The 16,200-nt window shown below is 37.1% G+C and overlaps 2 protein-coding genes across 4 annotated transcripts in view; one reads left to right on the top strand and one right to left on the bottom strand.

Moving 5' to 3' along the window:
• Positions 1-1,740, bottom strand: part of TTC23 (tetratricopeptide repeat domain 23) — a 106,701-nt gene extending 104,961 nt beyond the window's left edge. The window contains exon 1 of one of the 2 annotated variants that reach the window (XM_004483893.4): positions 1,514-1,740. The gene's annotated coding sequence lies outside the window, so the exon portion shown is untranslated. The remainder of the gene's footprint in view (positions 1-1,513) is intronic. The other variant, XM_004483892.4, reaches the window with a different exon arrangement.
• Positions 1,741-2,997: 1,257 nt separating this feature from the next.
• LRRC28 (leucine rich repeat containing 28) overlaps positions 2,998-16,200 on the top strand; it is a 213,246-nt gene continuing 200,043 nt past the window's right edge. For both annotated transcript variants that reach the window (XM_058294635.2, XM_058294636.2), the window contains exons 1-2: positions 2,998-3,264; positions 6,150-6,377. In XM_058294635.2, coding sequence (XP_058150618.1) covers positions 6,210-6,377 — 168 coding nt within the window. In that variant the 5' untranslated portion in view covers positions 2,998-3,264; positions 6,150-6,209. The remainder of the gene's footprint in view (positions 3,265-6,149; positions 6,378-16,200) is intronic.

The following is a 16,200-nucleotide window of genomic DNA, read 5'->3' as shown; positions in this document are numbered from 1 at the left end:
ACCTCTAATAAAATTTGTATTCATGGTAACAAACAAAAAGTAAACTCAATGCTTTTGAAGAGTACAAAGAAATACATCGAGATTTATGTTATTCAACAATGGTAGCGTAATGATATTTGAATAATACTATTTAAGAGGCTCAGTCCTAATCTGGATTCCAGTATTTATAATATCTAGCTCCTTTGCTTCTGGTTTCTGCCTTTGGAGCCATCTAAAATGGCACTGTCAGCTTTATCCTCTTCAAATATTACTTTCATAAATTCTTTACCTATTCAAAGCCCAGGACCAAACTCCTTAATTCCAGAAATTCTGGCTCTTCATGCTATCTTCTTATGCATTTGTTTGTTTACTTTTCTTTTTAATCAAATCCTCAAATGAACCTTCTGCTGCAGTCAGAGCCAATTCTTCCTTTCTTAGGTGTTCATACTTGCTAACATCTCACCCACTACTGGAATGTGGCCTTACTTCTTGTCTCTTTCTGAAACTTTGCTCATTGCTCAGGCTCAAGTTGGGTCTCCCTGTATATTTGAAGCTCACAGGGAGCAAGCAGTCACAATCTGTAACAGTCATCTGGGAATCAAGAACTATCCAGAAGTTTTAATTTAAATGTTTGAGTCTGATTTATCTCCTAGCTAAAGTAATGAGTGATATTTTATTATTTTTTCCCCATATATGGACTAACAAAGGCCACTTAAGAAATATTTATTGTGTACCTTCTATGAACTAGGCTCTGTAGAAGCATAGAGGTGCTGTAAGGCATTATATTTACTAATTGAAATAATATTTGAAGAATCTTTAAGATGCTTTATTTTGGGATTATATCTTGGGCTGGATCTGAAAAAAAATGTTTCTACTTCAAATGTAAGTTTTAACATATAATTAAGTTATTCTTATTTATTAATATTCTCCTGCCTGGTTATATCTTAGTTTCAATGAAAATAACATTTTTGGAAAAAAAAGGATTTCTTTTTTTTTTGAGATTTTAGCCTTACATTAATTACTTGATTCTGCTTCATATACCAATACAATGTTGTGCCTGGTTGTTAGCAGATCTGTTCCTGAATTTCCTAACGCAAAAATTTACACAAAATTTGCATCCAAAACTGACTCTATTTTTCTCCTCGATGGCTTGTCTAGTATTCTAGGTATGATAGTATACAGATTAAAACATCCATTTCATTTTAAAAAATTAAATGTACCTCTAAATCCATATTAAAACAAAAACAGTAACAACAAATCAAAGCTTCTTAAAGTAGAAAAGTAATCTATATTTAATCTCGTCTTCTCTTTACTTTTCAAAAATCCACTGATAATCCGACGATGGTGTTCTTTCCAACTTTACCCTAAAGAGAAAAACCCTCTGAAAATCCCCCTCATACCACCCTTAGATTGTGCCTGTATTTTCTCTGGTTTTCCTTTGACAAGTTACGCCTTTAAAAACTAGAGAAAAACCCGAAAAGTTTCTTTAACTCTCAAATCTCTAACTTTGTCGTAAAATCCTTTGTTAATTTACCCTGTATTCTCGAAAGGTTCTCCGTTTCTTTTTCGAGCAATTAACAGTTGTGTCGGCAGCTTGGTTTGCTAGTTTGATTCCCGCCGCATCAGTTTCGTGATTCTTTGTACAGGCATAACCATGCAAAAGTCTTAAGTGGGGCAATTCAAGACTAAAATAGAACACACTTTCCCGGTAAAGCAAAGTGGTACCTCACGAAACTCAAGGCAGTAGAGTGAATGATGGAGCATGCACCAATAGGGAGTGGAGAAGAGTATTTTGGCGAAGTTTGTAATCCAATCCTTGGCAGCCAGAGGTGGGAATTTTAAAAAGGAATTGCCTTTTCCTTGCAATTTTCTTAAAGTGGTATTCCTGCCTAATGATGTTAAAGTTTATCAAAGATGACAACATCACTTGCTTAAATTAGGAGGTTTTTTCCCTTTTAAGTGTGGCAATATGCGAAAAATGACCATATACATATTGAGAGAACTTCTAAGAGTGGTTATGGAATATTATATTATCACACAGAATCACTTGGCTACTTTTTCAGGGGCATGTTATTTTAGTATGATTCGTTTTTTCACGATCAAATATCAGATGTTAAAATGATACATTAAAAACATTATTTTCTTTTTTAAGAAATGAAAACAGGTTAACACTGATTGTTTTAAAAAAATATTCTATTGTTAAGCCTTTTTTTTCGCTCTTCCATACTAAGGACCAAGTCTTATTACTTGTGTTGATCACTCACACCGTAAGGATTTCTGCTGCCTCAAGCCCAGAAAAAAAAAACATTTCTATGCACCAGAAATCCTTACGTATTTAGAAACCTGTATAAAATTTAAAAAGGTTTTAGAAGTATATGAGATATACCTTGCCTATCCCTCAGTTCTCCTGAAAGCCAGATTTAACTAATAGGTAATTGACAAAGATTTTATTCTAACACCTTGTTTTGGCAAAGGTGTCATTTTTATTTAAAATAACTTAGTTTTCTAAGAGTAATTAAGTAAACCAACCTGAAACTAGTTAATTATAAAGGTTGCTTTACAATGAGTCTCTGTCAAAACAATCATCAAGCTTTTCAAAGGCCAATAAATAACAGCAGTTTCATGAGAGGAAAATTTAAAAAAATCATTGTGGCAAAGTTGCAGTGACAAACGTGGTATTTTAAAAATAAGTTTTTGTTTTTATGTTCCTGAAAATTGCTTGGATTTTTAAAAACCAGCTTAAAGCCCTCTTTTTCTGATCTTTTTCCTTTGACACTGTATTTTCTTTTTCTTTTTAAATTATAGTTTATATTTTTCAATTATAAATGTACAAAATAAAGGTTAAAAAAAAACAAAAAAGCTAAGTCAAAAGCTCCCGTCCGGAGACCCTAGCCCCAGACCGGAGCCGGAAGCGAGGGTGGAGCCGGGGGCGGGGCCAGGTTGGAAAAAGGCGGGTTCTCGGCCAATAGGCACATGGCGTGGAAAGCGGGTCTCTCGTCCCATCCATCGTAAAACCGCGAGAACAGGCACGAGTTATCGTGATGTTCTGTCCTCTCTACGGCTCCGGTTTCCCAACTCCCACTGGTGCGGGTCCCACCCCTCCCGCCCGGTGCCCGGCCTTTGACCGGCCTCCCGTCCTTTCCGTCCCCACCCGTCCCCGCCCTCGCCCCGCCCCCGCCGCCCCGCCCCCGCCGCCCCGCCCCCGCCGCTCCGTCCGGCCTGCGGCTTTCAGCTCCCCGTCCAGCGCCGCTTCAACCCGGGAGTGCTGGCTTTGCCCGCGCCGAGGTGAGTGCGGCCGCTTGTCGCGCTAGGTGTTCACGTGGTGGGACCTTCGGGCTGGGCCTCCGGCAGAGCCGCCCCAGGCTAGGTCCAGGAAGCCTGGCGGGCGGAGGAGAGCGAGATCTCGGCCCGAAGCGGACCCGGTGGGGTCTCGGGTCACCTCGGCCTGCCCCGCCCTCCGCGGCTCGCAGCCCCTCGGACCCGGGAAGCGTGATGCCGAGTCTGAAATCCCTGCCACGGGGCTCGCTGCACCCTGACTGATGATCCCAGGGTTTGGCTAATCCGGGCAAAACGGCATTTGTTTTGCCTAAGACTTTTGACAGCGTTTCTTCGCGCTGAGAAAATAATCTTTACAAACGCCTTTAATAGTCAGTGTATAATTCTCTAGTCTATGCTGTTGGAAAATCGGGGTAGTATTCCACTGAATCAAGTATGGAGAAATCAGTCTAAGGGCTCCTTTACTTTAAAACATTCCTACTTAGAATGTGTGGAATTTTCTTACGATGGAAGAGGTTTTATTTTATTTTTTTTAAACAGTAATTGGTGGTGTTTATCTGCCAGAAAACTCGTGTGGAAATGCAGTTGTCTGCAGTTAATATTACCTATACCCATTTACTTTAACAGTAAATAAGTAGTGAAATGGATTTGGGTAGAAAGATTATTCCTGTTAAAGGCTGATATTGCCATGGATGCATATTGGAAAATTATTCGCATTTTTATTATTGGCCTCTTTCAGATTCTTATGTGTAGATCTTATCTCCCTAAGATGCATTTTAAAGGTTTAGTGATGATTCTGAGGCAGCCAATCCCATCCAGAAGATTCAGAAGGAAAAGATCAGATTACAGTGAATTCTCTTGTAGATTCTTCCATCAGTAAGTGTGGATATAGTTTTGCTTTTTAATATTACATTGTGTAAGCTTTGCCTGCCTCTTAAATGATAAGAAGAAGCGCTGTGGTCACATTTTGCAGCAAATGAAGTGCATGAAAGGCGAAATGATGCTCAGACTTTGAAGTCAGTCGGCTTGGGTTTTAGTTCTCGCAAGTTACATCTCATGAGGCTCAGTTCCCTCCTCTATAAAATGGCTAAATAATATGTAATGCAATGCGGGTTGCAAGGATTAGAGGAGGTCTTTGTGTTATTTAGCAAGTTCTTAAACAATAAACAGACACGCCAGTAAATTACAAATTGTGAAGAGTCTTAACCACCACCCCCCCCCCCCCCAAAAAAAAAAACCCACCCAAACCAGGTTAATTTGAAAGAATAATAGAAGAACACACATTAGATTGGTTAGGGAAGTGATTTTTATGTTAAACCTGAAGAATGGGACAATGCTTTCCAGGCTAAGAGAACAGAAAGTACTCTGGGAAAGTTTGGCACTTTTCGGCCTAGAAAAAAGCCCAGTAGCTTGGTGGAGGAAACCTGGGAAAGTGCTATAAGCTAAGGCTGGAGAAGTAGGTGGGTTGGATTTTAAAGAGCCCTGAAGGCCTTGGTGAGAGCTTGATTTTCTAAATAAGAAGCTTTTGAAGGATTCATTTAGTAGAGTGTGTGTTCAAAAGCCAGCCAGTGTAACTGGATTTGCATTTTTATGCACTGCTAAGTGATTAATGTGTTCGGAAAGTGGCTAGAGTAGAAACTGGGGGACCACTAATACAGTAGGCCAGACAAGACATGACACTGGAACAGGGTTTTGGCAGATGGAGCCATGTGAATAGATTTCAGATACATTTTGGAGAGGGAAACCCCTGGCCTTGTGACAGATTGGAGATGACTGTTGCATAAGAGGGTGTAATCATTGACTTCCAGGTTTCCCACCCACAAATGAGACTGTGTGGATGGAGGTCTCTCTCTGCCATTGGCTGAGATGGGAAAGAGTAGGAAAGGATTCCGATTGGTGGTGCAAATTAAAAGCTGTTTTGAATGTGTTAAGTTAAGGTGCTTGTGAGACATCTAAGCTGCTTCCAGTTGAGAAGTTCAATGAATAATTTCCTAGAAAGCTTCACACAGAATCATGGATGTTGTCTCTAGTTCCACTTGCTTTACGGATGAGAAAAAATGTAGAGGCACTGAATATCTTACTCCTTATGGGAAAGCACTTTTGGTAGCATCAGTATGGGAAAGTATTGTATTCCTGTGTTAACTTTGGAGATATTACTGAATATTCCATTCACCTAGTGCTTTCTCACTAGCTAGAAATTAGAGTTTAGAAATCTGTCTTGGACTCTGGCCTTTAAATAGATCAATTAATTGCTAGCTCCATTTTATATGTTAGACAGCTGAGGCCCAGAGAGATTCTAATAGAATAACCCAGTGTTCTTAGTTTCTAGTACAGTTTTTTTTTTTTATGGAAATAATTTAAAATAATAAAACTGTCCTGGTGCCTATTTCTTTGCTGCTTCCAATATTCTGAAAATCTGAAAGAAAAAAAGAATAATGAGATAAAGAAAAAATAAGAATATAGGACAATATTTAGAAGTAAAGAAAATAAAAGTATAAGTGTTCTAGATATTATTTTATATATTTTAAAGTATTTTTGAAATACCTTAAACTGATTATGGAAGGAGGTGGTTCAAGAAGGAAAGCCTTTCCTTGGTTGTATGTTAAGAAACTGGTCTCCATTCTCTTAGACCGGGATTCCTATCTCAAGTCTGAGAACTATTTTTTCAGTTAGAATTATTTCTATTAGTGGTAAATATTGCTTTAAAAGTGAAGTATTTTTATTAAATTGTCATTCATTTTAATCTCCTTCTAAATATGTATGGCCAATATAGTTGTTTTGAAAGAAAAATACAGGATTGAACGTATAATTCTCTTTTTAGTGTCTGCAAATAACTTTGTATGGAGATGCTTGTAAGAAGTATTATAATTATTTAATTTTCTTATTCTCTTTAGAAATGGACCAATTTTGACAAGATGTAGTGCTACAACGTGCCTGATGGGATATGTTCAGTCATGGCCTCCGAACTTTGTAAGACGATTTCTGTGGCAAGGCTGGAAAAGCACAAGAATTTGTTCTTAAATTATAGGAATCTGCACCATTTCCCACTGGAGTTACTGAAAGATGAGGGACTGCAGTACTTGGAGAGACTCTATATGAAAAGGAACTCCCTTACAACCTTGGTACAGTATTTTACTGCATTTAAAAAAAATGTATTTATAAATTTGGTCCTGGTCAAGATATAGTTGTCATTATTCTAAAATAATCAGAGCAAGATGTATTTCCCCTCTTGTTATATATACAGGTAATTCTCATTAGCTGAGAATTCTTCATCCAAGTCTCTGCAGTCTGAGGGTTATATGAGGAAAGCAAAATATTTACTTAGGTACTGCTTACAAAACTAATTTGCTTTCAAAAACCTGTCTTCGTGTGGTGTGTGCGTCTGTCTTGGCCTTGCTTTCTTTGTGAGGCTTCCTCAGTGAGTTTTGGATATTACAACATCCAGCAGTCTGATTAGAAAGTACAGAGGAGAAAGACCAACAATGAAGACTGAGTTATAAGCATATAAAAAGAAAATGAAATGAATATTAAAGTATTAAGAGAGGCATTTGGGAAGCTTGATTCAACTGTTGATTATTTTTGGAAAAAAATGGCCTCCTTTATGATTGCACTGTGAAAGGCAAATGAGTTTGAATTGGGTTGTCGTACTACTAGTAGGAAAAATTTTTCCCCCAAAAGCAACATTTAATTCACTCCTTTTAAATTCTTAGAACAAATACGTAGTTACAATTATAACCTAAATTTTATGACATAGAAAATAAATTATTGAATTTTTTTTTCAAGAGAATATCCCAAACTTTTTATTCCCACTATTTATTATGAAATTTGGTCTTTGTTTTAAATGGATTTACTTTATGTGGCCTTTCCTGGTTATCATTTGAATCTTGTGCTGAATTTCAGTTCTTACCTTACTCATTTTAGAAGATTTATGAAGTATTTTTTCTTTGTGAATTGACACCTTCTTTATTCCCTCTTTTTGGACTTTCCTAAATACCTGGAATGAAGATCTTACTGGCTTGCTATTTATGGAGGGTTTTCCCGGAAAAGTTTTATTTAGTTTGTGTCAGACAACTACAAAGAGCACAAAGCATTTAAAAATGTGCTTATCTTTGCTGAATCTGGAAATAAATGGACATGCATCTTCCATTTGTAGTGTTTGGCATATTGGTTTATATGTTATATTGAGTACCTAGTTAGATTTTAAATTAGATTTTTCAGTATTCAAACTCAATAATGTACATAAACGGTTATAGGAATCCTTTTTGCAGAATCACTGTATAATGTGAAACTATTTTTTTCCCTTTGGAAAAAAAGTGGTGTAAGAAATAATTTGTCAAGGATTATAGCCCAGATTTTCCCATGATTGTTATTGATGTTCATAGAATAAGTTTGAGAGGAGTATGTCTTAACAGTCAAAGCACAATGGAGATAGCCTCTTTAAAGCCTTTGCTTATAAATATTACAATAAATTTTTGGTCTTGTGGCAGTGTCTCACCTGGAATTTTCTATTTATGAAAATGTTTTAGCTGTTGTACAATTTTAACAGAAGCTTATAGTGACTCAAGCAAACATTTCAAGTTCATGCTCTGCCACCCTTTTAATCATCAAAGATTAAGTTGTATATGTTTTAATGATAGATGTATTTTACTTTATTTGCTTTCTCTTATCTGAACACTTGAGTCATGTTTAGCAAAGAACTTTGTAAACTGTAAAATGCTATTCAGATAGTAGTGGTGGTATAGCAACCATCGTGAAGCCAGGCCCTTCTCTGAGTATACTGGACAGCTTACTGCACAGATTTTGAAAGACAATGAAACAATACTTATCTTTGAGTGCTCTAAACAAGCTTTTAGAGAATTTACAGAATGTTTGCTTGTGTTCTAGATAAGATATGGTTTCTAAAGATTAATAGGTAGAAGTTGATTTATAACTGGAAAATTTTTTCATTAGAAACCTATACTGTTTCCATCACATTATGCCTTAATTGACCTTTTAAAATTTTTATTTTATTTTATTGTGTTAAATGCCCTCCCTGTCAATATTTCCGTTCTCCTTTCCTTACCCCCCCAACACACTAATTGAAGCTTCTTGATGAGAAGAGAATTAATAAAAAATGCGCACTCTGTCCTTCTCCCTTTCTTCCTTCAAGTTGCCTGGAATAGCACAGCTCTTTATGAGTAGGATATTTGTATGTCAGATATTCAGAAGTTGGGAAAGGTCTATATTTAGAACTAAAGCACAGGGGAAAAAAGCCTTTTTATATATTTGAAAGAATAACTTTTTCATTTTACAGAGGAATACATGGAAAGTAATTGTCTCTCTTTTGTTCTTCTAGTTCCCTCCTGTGGGATAACCTATGTTAATGCTTGGATTGTATCTTCTCTTTTGTTTGTGTTTGTATAATTATATACAAACTACTTTGTAGCTATTAATTTCTTCTCCTTTTTTAAACAATAAAATTAGAATCATACTATGCGTATTTCTCTGCAACTTTTTTTTTTTTCTTCATGGTATTCTCATTGTACTAGCCCCTGGCCAATATAAATACACGCATGTACTTGTGTGTGTGTTTGTACATGTGTGCATGTGTATTTAGGACAGAGTCTCAAAAGTAGAATTTCTGGATCATTTTATATTTTAAATACTAGTTAGCATTATGGCATAATGCAATATTAGCATTAATTGTGTAGCTAAGAAATCTAATGTGAACTGGTTTATATAGGATTCCAGTTATGTAATTAATGGGTAAATAAGAAGTAATTAAGAAGCATTATGATTTTGGTTCCTAACATTTACTTTAGAAAATGTTTTAAAGTATTTTTCTATAATTATCCTGAATGCAATTCAAGAAGTAGTAATTGAGTCTTTGGTCTTTGTTACAGCTATAAGATATAGGAGACATAGGTTTTGTGTTTGACATGTGATTAGGTATTCACATAGTTGTTGAATGAATGAATATGTAAATATAAAGTAAAATAGCATAAGAATTATGGCAAATATAAAAAAGTTCTAGACTGGCAGCCCTCGAAGGCAGGAACTGTGTTTTTAGTGATATATCCACATTTCCTAGCCTGCTGTTGAATGTTTGTAGGACACATAATTTAATTCTACATAGCAGAATTATAGAAGACTTTCTAAAGAAAATGTCCTTTGTACTGGCTCTGAAGAATGAATGAGACTGACAAAAGATTAAGAGGAAGAGCATCATTCATTCATTCATTCAACTCATATTTATTGAGTACTTACTGTGTACCCAGCCTTGTTCACTGATGAGAGATGCATGATGAAACAAATTCTTACTCTCATGTTTGTTGGACTCCCAAGTTGGAGAAAAAAATGTGAACTAAGACTCAATGGCAAAAAGTTTGGGAAAAAAGTCTAGGTGCCTGTTTTTTAGAGCGGTGGTTGTACATGTTCTTCAGCGCTCGAGGTTTCCTGAACAGTGCCACGGTGGGGAAGTATGGGGAGAAGGGAAGATAAAGCTGTAGAGTCTCCACTTCTGCCAGAGCAGCTCTCTTCACATTTGCTTTGTAGGTTGAGGTGTTAGTGCACTCCACACAACCCTCTGCCTGCCCTCACTGACAGGTGGGTAGAATGGGATCTTTAGAAAGAACCTCTAGTAAACATTTTCAAGCCCAATTTAACAGAACATTAATTTTTTTAAAAGTTCAGGAAGTAAAGTAGATGCCATTCTTTTCAAGGGAGGGGCTTAGGCAGGAGTCTTGTTCGAGGTATAACTCCTCCCCTTTCAAGGGAATGTATAGAATGTGTAGGAATCCACAGAGTAGAATAGAAAGCTACTCACAGAGTTTGTGAGTGGTCAGAACAGGAGATAAGGTTGAGATAAAAACGCTTCATTGGAGTCAGGTCTTATTGAAACTTAAATATCTTAAATAATTCCAAAGAAATTAGAACTCTATTCTGTAAGCCCTGTAGAGCCCTTGAATGTTTTTTGAATATGGGCAGTAACAGACCTACAACATTAGATATTCTTTGGGAACTTTTGTGGGTAAGAGCTTTGTAAATATATGCGTTTATTTCATTGAGTGCCTCATCTTTTCTTGATTGATCCTTTTAAACAAAAATCAAATATGTGGGTTTTAAAATGACTGTCAGAGCATCACTTTCACTCATTTATTTCATAAATATTTAAAGAGTACCTCAGTGTTCCAGGTAGCAAGAATCCAAGGTGATAAACAAGACAGATATAGTAGGTCCTACCCTCATGGAGCCTCTGTTCTCTTGGGGATGATGGATGTTCAACAGGTAATTACCAGGATCCTGATAAATGCCGACTGCTAGTTTGGTTAATAATAAGGGTTATTTAACTTACTCTAGAGATCAGGGGGAATATCCTTAAGGACATGATATGAAAGTGAGACTGGAAGAATAAGTAGGCATTAACTAGATGAAAAAGAAAGGAAGCACTTTATAGACAGAGAGAAAAGCATGGGCAGGCTCTGACATTGGAAGGAGTGAGCACGACCAAAGAAATGACCAGTCCATTGTAGCTGGAGTGAAATGGATAGCTGAAAAGGTTGCCAGGCCCCTCAAAATTGTGAACATGTTAAGGTTTGGGAACTTCTTAGCTAGTGAAGACATTTAGGTGGAGACATGATTTAGGCAGGTAGAGAAAAGTAGGGGTTGTAGAGGTGAAGAAGAGATTTTTGGTGGTAAAAAAAAAAAAGTCAGGTTTGCCCAATTTTGATTATCATGATTGGCCCAGCCTGGAGACTTTAACTTGACCTCTTGTGGGAAAAAGCACACTCTATTGGGTTGCCAAATTGATAGACTCTAAACTTGAAGCTTCTTGTGGTCGTCCTGGCTCTTACCCTTGAGAGCCTACCTGAGACTGAAGCAAGAACAGAGGAATGCAGATCTGAAAAGTGAAGAGAGATTTCTTCCTGACAGCAGCATTTGAATACCTTGATCCAGCGTGCACAGAATTAGATTGACCCCCTGGACATTTTTAGAGTGCCTACTGCTTGGTAGTTACCTGAGTTAATAATTTTTTTGGCTGAAACCAGTTTGAAGTGTTTTTTTGTTTCTTGTTTTTTTTCCTTTGAAATAAATTCCTGATTAATAAGGTTTGAGGTTTGAACAACTTGTCGATGGTGGTTTACTGATCTGGGGAAAATTAGAAGTGGAGAGAAAAAGTGTTCATAGGAAAAAAGTGTATATAAATGTGAGAATCTGTCATGCTGGTGATAATAGAATTTAAGGACCAGAATGAGATTACTTAGAAAGTGAGAAAAGAATTCCTTTAAATTTTCCCGTTTAAAGGTTGAGTATAAGAAGATGAGTAGTAGCTTTCAGGCGGAAGGAAATCCAAGAGTTTGATATTACAGAGGCCAGAGGAAGAGAGTATTTTGAGAAGGTGTGATTGTGCCTAGGCATCAAATAAGATGAGACCAACATGTGTCCTAGGAATTTAGTGACAAGGTGATAGTGATTATGTTAGGAGAGGTGGAAGCTCTAGGGAGTAGAATCTGCGTTTGAGTGGACTAGAGAGTGAGAAGGAGGTGGGAAAACCAGGCAGCAAATGTAGACAGATCTTGAGGTTTGACTGTGAAATGGAAGAGCGAGTGAGGGTCGTAGCTGGAGGGAGCTTGGCCCCAAAGGAGTTCTTTTAATTCTCTCCCCTTTTTTTTCCTCTCTTCTTTCTTCTTGCCCTCTCTTCTGTTTCCTAAGATGAAAGATTTGAGCCTGTCTAAATGCTGATAGGAAATCTCTATTAGAGAGGAGTTGAAGATCCAGAAAAAGGAATTAATTGAAAGTCCAAGATTTTAAGAAGACAGGATGGGATGGACTCCAGAGTTAAGGTGGCGGGATTGACTTTGGGAATATTTCCTCTTCCTCCTTTGTGATAAGAAAAGTGGGATGGTACAAAAATAGATGCAGACTTGGGGGAGAACAAGGCAGTTGTGTGAGTTCTCATCTGATGACTTCTGCTTCCTTTTTACCAGGCAAGGCCATCTGATTGAGGAGTGAAGATTTGTGGAGTGCACAAGTTTGAAATTATTTGATCTGAAGAGTCCCGTAGCAGTTTGGCTAGAGAAATACAATAGAATCAGGGTGCGTTATTTACCATGTGGTTGGTGACAAGTGTAATGATGGAAGCTTCTGCTTGTTTAGAGGATTTTCTCCTACAGTACCCAGTTGTCTGAGAGATGAAGAAGGTAGACTGTTGCAGTTATGCAGGTTTGGAATTTTGACATGTAGATGCAATACAAGTACAGAGAGCCTAAGGGGTTTGGGATTTTGTAAAGAAAGTGATTAAAATGACATGCCTCACATAGTAAATAAATACAAAGCTCAAACAAAAATGCTCCCAAGGCTCTAGGGACATCCATATACCATAGGCAAGCCACATGACCTCATGAAATCAATACCTCTTTGGTGGGCCCTATCTGGGAAATATATGAAAATCTTATTTCCCCAGTAGAATTCCCCTAACCATGATTCATCTACTCCTTTTATTTGAACCTATACTTTTCAGTGTATGTGTTAAGTATATTTCTCAGAGACTTAAATCTTCAAATTGTTTATATGTTGGTTAAATCTTGAAACCCAGCAGAGTTGCAATCAGCTACTGTCCAGTTCTTGGGTCTTTCCCTGGACAACTAACGAAACGATGATGAGGGACCGTCCCATCCCCAAAACAAGGAATATCTTCAACCACGAGTGAAACAGTTCCTTTCCTCCCCATAATACCTATGTCCCTTCTCAACCTGAAAGTAGTCAGAGTGGCCATCATCCTGAATCTCTCATGAATGAGGAATGAACAAAAATAAGGGGGGTGTCTAACCACAGACCAAAGCAGTAGTTATTATAGTTATTATCTCATGTTAATGGAGTAACTTGTAACATTGGTATAAAAATAATAATAATAAAAGAATGGGCCATGGAATCTGAGCTGGGTGGGAGGCAAAGAAGGAAAGGAGGAGAGAATGAATAGAGAGAACGGGGAGAGCCAAAGGACTTGAGTAACTGATTGAGTAAGCCATCAGGAGGATGGGGTGTTGTGGTCATGGAGAAAGACTTCAGTCTTGGAGAAGTTTTAGGTGATGATAGTGTCTGAGGATTGCAGTAGGGAAGGGGCTAAGGTGGAACTTCCTCTTCCCTACCCTCCAAAGCTGGGATCTTTGTAAGGGAGAGAAGGAATATAGCTTGAAAGCATCAAACACCAGTTCCTCTTCCTAACCCTGAAAGTTCATTAAGGGAGAGGCTTTGCATTAGAAGCATTTGAGAGCTGTGGTCCCAGGAAAAAGCGTTTCATTGTTTGGTAGCAGAACTCAGAACTGGGAGGTAACCAATTCAAGTTCTTTATATAATTAACCTTTTTGGGCCAATTCTTTCATTTTTAAAATAGAAGGCCACAGGAGACTTGGAAGAAAAAAAATCCCAGCCTTGGAGCAAAATCACTTAATCATATGTCAATATATGAAATAAAGTAGCAGTACTTAAACCAGTTGCCAGTTTTATTTATAAATATTATAAATACGAATGGACAACAAAAGGCATCTAAATTTTAATGAAAGAGAGGAGTCTGGCTAAGCAGTAAGAGCAGATTAGTCCTGCTTAAGCAGCAAATCTATGCAACAAGAGAGAACTTAACTAAAAATAAGATCTTATGGAGATTGAAGAGAAGAGGACGTCTCTCATTCCCATTCCTGATTGGGAGGCATATAGGACACAGATGTTTTTTTCTTTCCTATTGGCCCAGGAAAAAACATTTCTAACCCTCCCATCAAATATGAACTATCAAATCAAAAGAATACCGCAATAGAGGAAGTGACAAAAACGGCCATTTTTATCTGTCAGATTGGCAAAGATGAAAAAGACTATTCTTAAGGTTAAGGATTATTAATGCCCAATGTTTGGAGAAAATACAGGGAAGATACTCTTACATGCTGTTAAAGGGAATGCAGATTGACTCAGTGTTTTTGATGGACAGTTGGACCATGTCTAAAAATTTTTTTCTGTGTGTATGTTTGAGGTCACATTTTTACTTGCAGGAATTTAACCAACAGAAAAAAAGTCAAGTGACAAATAACATTCATTGTAGCATTCTATATATGTTCAATGTAGCATCGCATATATATTTGTCAAGTGACAACAGTTCATTGTAGCATTGCTAGCCTAAATGTCCATCAACGTGGGGTTGGTTGAACTCTGATAGCAGCTAACATTTTTTGAGGGCTTATTACATTTCAGTCACTGTTGGAAGTAGTTTACTCGTATGAACTTATTTAATCCTTAAAACAATCCTATGAAGTAGACACTATTGTAATACCTACTTTATAGATCAATAAACCAAAGCATAAAAAGACAGTGGTGATAGCTGTGGATGGGTGGCAGGCATGAGGATGGGGGAAAGAAACAGAGTTTTGATTAAGTACTTAGAGTAAAAGGGAAAGGTTCTACTCTTAGGTTTGGTTTATATTCAATAAATGTTTGTTATTTCAGTAATTAAAATATTGAAATATAGTGCCACTAAGGTTTTACCCACTTTAAGGTTAAAATTTAATCAGTGAATCTAAATATTTGCCTTGATGTACAGTGATGGTGATGCCTGTGTTTATATTGTATTGGCATAGATTGCTTCTGCAACTGGTGACTGGATTGAGAGTGAGAGAGATTGATGACTGGGAAAAGTCACACAGCAGCCCCTCGCCCTCCCCTCTGAATTTGGTAGTAGGATCTGATTCAAATGAACATTGGACCACCTTGAGGGGGAAAAAATTAAGGAATTAGTATAAAAGAGCATCATGCAACCAAGTGTGATAGAAGAAATAGGAAGAGGGAATTAAGTTTTGCTGACTGATTTTGAATTCCAGCAAAAGGGCCTTCTTAATTTCCCCCAATCTTGGACCTATGTAGCTTCAACTGCTGCTAGGGTTTAAGGGCTTATATAATCCCCATGATTTGCTCTGTTTTGGAGCTAGCCTTATAAAAGTATGTTAATTATTTCTTAAATTGAACATGTGGAATTTGATTAATATTTCCAATAGTGAAGTCTTCTGATGCTCCATTTGTATTTTAGTGCTTATGTGTATTATATGGTACAGTTGTGCAGAACTTTCATTACAAGTATAACTGTCTGGATAATACACAGGTGCCTGAAAATTATGAATTTCGTTATAAATCAGAGATTCTTTTCTTATTGGATTTTCAGATTTAGTAGTTCCTCCCTCATCATTACTGATTGACTGACAGTGGCTTCTTGTCAAATCCTCTTCAAGTCTTATTTGAAAGAATCCCAGTTTTTAGAAAAATGTATGTCTGATATAATTTATTAGTCATAGAATATTTCAAAGCTAGGAGGAGTTTTATAGATAGTTGAGGCAAATTTTTATTCTTTGGGGAGAAAATAAACTTACAAGAGGTTAATGGATGAGTCCAAAGGCACTTTTAAGACCATTTAGGGCAAAAGCTAGATTTTCCAATTTGTAGTCCAGTTAGTCTTGCTTTCACTTGCTTTCACATTGATGACCTATTTCTAGCCAGCCATGTAGTTAAAATTTAACCAAACTTATCCATCATGGAGCAATGAGGTGTTTCATGTTAAGTGAATTTTCCTGGTTACCTCAAGGAAGTTTCCTTCTGAGTTTTACTATGAGTGAAATGCTAACTTTTCTTGATAGAAATATTTAAAACACTATCCAATCATCCTATATTTTAAAGAAGTATAAGGAACTCAATTCAACCATTCTTTGTGATATATAGCTTCTTACTAGAGATTTGGGAGGGAGAGTTGAGGAGGAGGTGGCAGGGATATGGGTCTTTCTATTGCACCAGACAATTTCCTTGTACACTTGAAGGGTTTTATTTGCAAGCGGAGGGGCCAAAAAAAACATTGCTATGTATTTGTTTTTACAAGTTCGAATTCATTTTTATGCATCCATTATATTATACTGTGGTACCTGTGCACTAAAAGTGAGA

Source organism: Dasypus novemcinctus, chromosome 3 (genome assembly GCF_030445035.2).
Source record: "Dasypus novemcinctus isolate mDasNov1 chromosome 3, mDasNov1.1.hap2, whole genome shotgun sequence".
NCBI classification, from domain to species: Eukaryota; Metazoa; Chordata; class Mammalia; order Cingulata; family Dasypodidae; genus Dasypus; species Dasypus novemcinctus.
The sequence above is the reverse complement of the archived record's forward strand: the minus strand, read 5'-3'. Positions and strand labels throughout refer to the sequence as shown.